General features: G+C 41.0%; 1 protein-coding gene and 1 pseudogene across 1 annotated transcript; one reads left to right on the forward strand and one right to left on the reverse strand.

The window, feature by feature from the left end:
- The first annotated feature begins 4 nt into the window (after nt 1–4).
- Nucleotides 5–1,025, forward strand: LOC129300527 (uncharacterized; annotated as a pseudogene).
- A 1,100-nt stretch (nt 1,026–2,125) lies between these two features.
- LOC129300526 (probable E3 ubiquitin-protein ligase LOG2) lies at nt 2,126–5,591 on the reverse strand. The gene is made up of 3 exons (XM_054939095.1): nt 4,583–5,591; nt 2,831–3,329; nt 2,126–2,613 (listed from the first exon to the last, which is right to left on the reverse strand). Exons 1-3 carry the CDS (start codon nt 5,053–5,055, stop codon nt 2,491–2,493), a joined length of 1,095 nt encoding a protein of 364 aa, XP_054795070.1. The 5' UTR covers nt 5,056–5,591; the 3' UTR covers nt 2,126–2,490.
- Between the last annotated feature and the right edge of the window lie 447 nt (nt 5,592–6,038).

Raw genomic sequence — 6,038 nt, forward strand, 5'->3', positions numbered from 1 at the left:
GCCCGGTGGAATCGGAGCCCTCCTTGTGGGTGCTGATGCTTCAAACCCAAATGACTTGATCAAGTCCGTTAGTCCAGTGTCTTTCGTTACTGAGATCTTCCAGCATTGTGCATGTCGAATATATCAATCAACTTAGTCTGGTCGTTTCAAGAAAAGATCCGAAACCAGTGTCTTCTACCAGAATCCCCTTCCAGCTGATTGTCCCAGTCTTACCTTTACCAAGCCTCTCATAAAGCTGATGGAACCGCTTGTGGAGGAAAGACCTCCGAAGTATGCCAAAGGGATGTGGTTTTACCCAAGTTTTGTAGACTTTTCTAGTAAGAAGCGGCTAGTGTACATTGATGTCGGAGTGGTGAGCTTCTGAACAACGCCAATATCAGTGATTGGTTCCTTCATCTTACCCCCATCGATAAGAGAGCTTCAGAGTCTATTTTGTTCACTACAACACTTCCATCCTGCAATCCCACGTGAAACAACCCAGCATCACATTTGTTTCTCATCCAGGACTGGATGGAAAGCTTAGTTCAGTCGACCTGGATCCATTTGTAGGAGAAGAGGAGTTTGATTTCCTTCCGTGCGTGGTTCAAAGAAACCGTGCAAGATGCGGATTTTTGTGGTCCTGAAGATGAATGCTGGAGAATTGGAGATGAAGCTGCTGGCAGATATATTTGAAAGCGGAGCTATATGTTTGGTGGATGAGCTGTTCCTGGGCTGCCCAGACGTATTAGATGGTAAAAGTGTGAAGACGAAGGAAAGCTGTATGAACATCTACAAGGGCCTTAGAAGCAACGGTGTCTATGTCCATCAATGGTTTGTTGATCAGTAGGAAGTCTGCATCCGTGCATGGATTCCTGCGTTTGATGTGTTTTTCGTACTAAGTCCAACTGCTGTGTTGTGTTGCAGTTGAGGTTGTCATTTGTGAAGTGGAAGGAGGTTGGTATGAACGCCCAGATCAGCGTCGGGCGCTTAAAATCAAACCAAACCACTATCATTCTCTTTCGGTAATGAAATCAGCGTGCATCTGTGTTTTTTTTCATGGGGGTGGGATGGTAATGTGTTAAGCACCAGTTAAAGTAACAACTTTCATCGTTCATGAAAACCATCAAATATCATCAACGACATGTTAAGGTGGGGAAAACACTCAAAACAGAGAGAGAAGAGAATCAACTTCTATAGCAGAAGAGGAATCATTTTCCGTTACTGCTGGGAATGGCTTGGATTGGTGTGAGCCACCATATATCCCCTGGATCAAGTGAATTCGATAAATGGGGTGATCCTTATCATAACAATATGCTGTATAAAAGATACACAAGCAAGGCTAATTTTGTTGTGCTACCAGAAAGACGAACCATAGCCGCTCTTTCCTGCTTTGATTGTTGTTTTTTGCTTGAACTATGCATGGCGTTTTGGTTTAAAATGGGGGTCATAATTACATATATGCACAGTTGATAATCCCAGCATTAATCCACTATGAATTCGAGCTCACTCCGCTTTTACCTTTCCCTTGGCAGATGAATTTCATCGTATTGAGTTCAAAATTCTCAATGGCCCTTTTTACTCAGTCCGTGTCCGTCCTTCCGACTGTTAAATTCCAAATCAGCACCCGGTAAACAACATAAGAGAGATCGATTCTGATGGGGTGATTACGTGTATGCTGGTATTATCTTAATCACATTTCGCTCTTTGTTTGTCAAACAGATCATAAGGAGCTCCCTAACTTAAGTAATTGGTACCTTCTAAACAGCATGACCAAATCACTACACGCAGACGCAGACGCACACGACCAGTTAGCAAGTTGTTTTTATATGATACTCTTTGGAAAAACATTTAGCTGGCAAGCAAGAAAACAGAAGATGATTACTATCACTTTTAACCTCTCTTTTGATGTCCTTTACTAGTACCAAGTACTAACCAAAGACATCATCAAATCCATGGCCTGACATGTCCAGCTTCTGTTTAAACCAGACAAAATATCTGACGTCGCCCATAATCCATGCCTGTTAAAATGTCACTAGAATGCATGAAAGCGGTTGATAAATGATGATCAGAGATTTCAAATTTGCAAACAGTCCACCACCACCTCAACAATAAGGTTAGTTATTTGTAAATGGCAAACCTGTCGGCAGGAGCATAACAAATTATTGATTATCTGAGAGGGATGACTAAACCATCATCCTATAAACGCTAGAAGACAAACAAGTTTAAAAACAAGTCACATGAAGAAATAACACGTTTAAGTATAATTTTTTCCCAAGGCGGTTCAACCCACTTTGGAGTAACGCAGACCAGAATATATTGACTTGTTGATAGATGAGGCGTAATAAGCCAGCCATTTGTCTTTGTCAAACAGCTTACCATACATGATCTCCATTTCCATAATTGAAATTCAGGAAAGGTAAGGGAAAGAAAATTATGAGAATAGAAGTATAATGGTTGGGCTGTACAGGGTCAGGAAGCCTGAAGCATCAACACTGTATCTTCATAACGTCATCATTCCTCGGGTTGGCTATCATAATGGCCCTTTATCTCCAAAAGCCTCTCAACTGGCTGTCTGCAAATTGGGCATCTATTTGTCTGAAACCTCAAAACCTTTGCACACCCACTACACATGCACTGCAACAAGCAAAGGAATGCAGCCAAAGCATATCAAGATGAACTCAAGGACTGAGACGTATGATCATCAACATCAGAGAGAGACTAATTTAAGGCAAATCCTAATGATTCAATTTGGCTGAAATAAATATTTGATGAAAATAATATGTGCTGTACAATCAGTATCTTAACAGCATCTATTCATACATGTTAAATAAGAAATGTAAGCTGCAAGTACCATGTGTCGGCAGGGAAGAACAGTTGTGTCTCGTGGCTCTGAGAGGCAGATGACACACTCCTTTCCAGAATCATTTTCGTCCAAGTCACTCTCCACTGAATTTCCAATACCATATATCTCTTGCAGTTCATACCTCATTTCATTTATCCATAGGATCTGCTTAACTACTTTTACCCGGAATTCTCCTTTCTCCTTCTCAAACGCTGCTAGAGTTATCTGAGAGTTTCTGCTATCAGATGCTAAGTTTTCATTCGATTCATCTTGTTTACCATAGGATGCTTCTGCCTTCACTGCTAGAGGGAACACATCTACTGCACCCACTTCTGATAATTCTGATTCCTCAAATATTGAAAAGTCAATACCAGTTCCAGTTGGCTGCCTAAACTGCTGGCCAAGACCTTGCTGGAAACTTACAGTTACAGGGGCTAAAATATTTTGCTTCGTTGGTGTAAGGATGCAGCTTTCATCTTCTTTACCAAAGAAAAGGATGGTAATGCTGTTATGGAGGTAACAAGAAACAACACCATTAGAACAGGTAAATGAAGAACAATACTAAACAATCCTCATAGTCATCATTATTATGACATCATGATAAATTCTCACAGAAATTCAAATTTAGCATTTACCAGCACTAACATTTTAAATTCGTTACTGAACATACATTAAGTCTTCCTAATTATGTATAGTCAAATATTCAAATAACAGGTATTAATCACAATTTTATTTTCTCATACAACTCTGCCAAAAAAAATTACTAAAACATGCATAAAGCCAACTTTTAAAAGTTATACCAGTGATTATTACCCCTTTTGGGAAAAGGGAAAAAGCATTTTGCAAAAAACACGGGAAATTCCAACTAAATGCAACTGGATCTAGATGTCTTTTTGATGTATCGACAGATTGATATGTTGAAGATATGCATAAAGAAATCAGCATTTATAAGTTAAGTTTTGTTATCAGATGACATGATTGGCCAAACTAACAATCCGCAACAGATCTTCAGTTCTTCACTTTGGTCCTCACATGGACCACCTATATTGTCGAAGAATTTTATGTGTTGGTAGGATAAAGCTTGTTGTCGTTATTGTTGTTGAGCATTGAGATGACTATCTGTTAATCAGAAAACTTAAGATAATCAGACAAAAATTAAAATGAGCTACCGAAGTTTACACTTTTTAGTCCAACAACCTCCGTGTTCGTTAAAATTTTACATCTTGTGCTAGTTATCTGTTCATGTTATGTAATCAACTATTAAAATTTAAAACTGTGATCATGCTGATATTTGCTTGTTGCCATTGCTTGCACTCTTTATGCTAGCCGGTCACAATTTACGCTGGCCAGTAGCCCTTGCTATTGTGTGTTAGTAACTTGTAATGAAAAATTGTAACAACAGTTTAACAGCCAAGTTACCATCAAATTTTAATAGCTGATAACATAACATAGCATGAACAGATAGCAGGTACGACAAAATGTACAATTAGTGGATTGCCGATTTGCTTTTGTAGTTTCAAATTGCAAACGGAATATCGAACGATCTTAAAGTAGCAAGAGCTCACAAAAGAATGAAGGAAGAATGGTAATTCGCAACCCGAAAGCAAACAGTGATCTTTCATCCAACACGATTACGAAGGCATATAATTCACAGACACAGCGCCGATTTTCTTTACAGGCATCCTCTTCACGTGATCCAATAGATAACCCGAACACAGATTTTCTTTACTCACTCAAAAATGGAGAAATAAAAGTTAACTCCCATCTACGGTGGCATCAAATGTGAAAGCAACAAGGGACCGCCCAGGATTTTCCTCATCAGGTTCAACCCTTAGAGTACCCTTCTTGACATTAACATCGTTCCTTATGGTAACCGCCTTCTGATGCTCTACATATGGTGCGGGTGGAGGCGCAGCAGGCCCGCAATGGTAACTTACACCCGTCCGTGATGGGTCCGTTTGTGGATGAGGCCCCGCTCGATGGTGGTGATCGAGAGGAGCCGGCAACGGCGCCGGCATAGCCTGATGGGGAGCGGAATAGTGACCTGGGTACTGGAAATACGGGGAAGGGTTCGGGTATTGCGATGTGTGAGGTGTAGATGCTGGATGCACAGACCGACTGGACGCGATTTCTGGCTGCGTCCTGAACGGTGGCGGCGACGTCGGCGGCGGATGCCTCCGTCTACTATTGCTTCTCCGACGGCCGTTAGCGCCGCTACTTCCTATGTTACCCATGGAGTGAGAGGCTTCGACAAAATTGCGAGGAAAGAAGAAAAATATCCAGAAGCTTGAATAAAATAGTGTTTCTGTCTGGTTTTCCTCCAGGGACAGAAAAATCCAGAAGTTCCGGATGTTCCGATTGTAAAAACACGCAGAATTTGTCTCCTTTTTACCACTTTGCACCGCAGGGAAAAATTCAACCTTGGAAGTGTTTTACAAGAAGAAAAACCCAGCATACGCCACCTGAAGAAGAAGGGAAACAAATCCGAGATTAGGCGCATGTAAAGATTCAGGGCTTGTCATGAAGGAGGTACAGGGTCGCTATGAAATCCCCCGGGCCAAGAAGGACGAGACTGAAGGAAACATGAACGCGAGCCAATGTGCAGAGCATTGATAGAAAGGCACCGCCAAATAGAAAAAGGAAGACGGAATCTTTCGGTAGGTTTGGGTGGCGAGCATAATGGGATTGCGTAAACCTCCACCGAGGAACACCATCGATGAGGGACGGCAAGGTGGTCAAAAGTGACTCCCTTAGTTTTTTTTTTTTTAATAATTAATTTCTTTTCCACTTTATCTAATCGCAGTATGAGAATGAACAATGGCTCCTAAATCCGTATAACTAAGCTACGTATAAACGATGCTGCAAACTCTGGTTACGTAGTACCGTGAAATTTGTCAAATTAAAGTAAAACCAGCCAGTGGTGAGCGAAATTGCCTGACACCGTTGGGGTGTGCGTGTGTGTGAACAGTGAACATGGCCTTCCACTTGCGGGCACGCAGCAGGCATCTCGTGATTTGATAGCGATGGTGTGAGTTGGTGGCGCTCATGCCCGAACTCCGATATGTGCAAGGTTCATTAGACTCATGCTCCATGCCTTAATATACTCCCTCCCGATCACAAGAAAAATCATTTAAAATCTTAAATTTTTAAAAATACACACATATTTTTATTTATGTTCTTGTTAAATATTTTATATAAAAATTTTAATGATAATAAT

The sequence above is a fragment of the Prosopis cineraria genome, unplaced genomic scaffold (genome assembly GCF_029017545.1).
Source record: "Prosopis cineraria cultivar Desert tree isolate PC_DT_omini unplaced genomic scaffold, ASM2901754v1 PC1630, whole genome shotgun sequence".
Lineage (NCBI taxonomy): Eukaryota > Viridiplantae > Streptophyta > Magnoliopsida > Fabales > Fabaceae > Prosopis > Prosopis cineraria.

Bases quoted from the DNA above. Each gene is read 5' to 3' on its own strand.
- LOC129300526 (XM_054939095.1), bottom strand. From the start codon at position 5,055: ATGGGTAACATAGGAAGTAGCGGCGCTAACGGCCGTCGGAGAAGCAAT. The intron at 3,330-4,582 runs GAGTTAACTTTT...TTACCTCCATAA, and splicing joins TTTGATGCCACCGTAGATGG to CAGCATTACCATCCTTTTCT. The intron at 2,614-2,830 runs GTACTTGCAGCT...TGCTTGTTGCAG, and splicing joins TTCTTCCCTGCCGACACATG to TGCATGTGTAGTGGGTGTGC.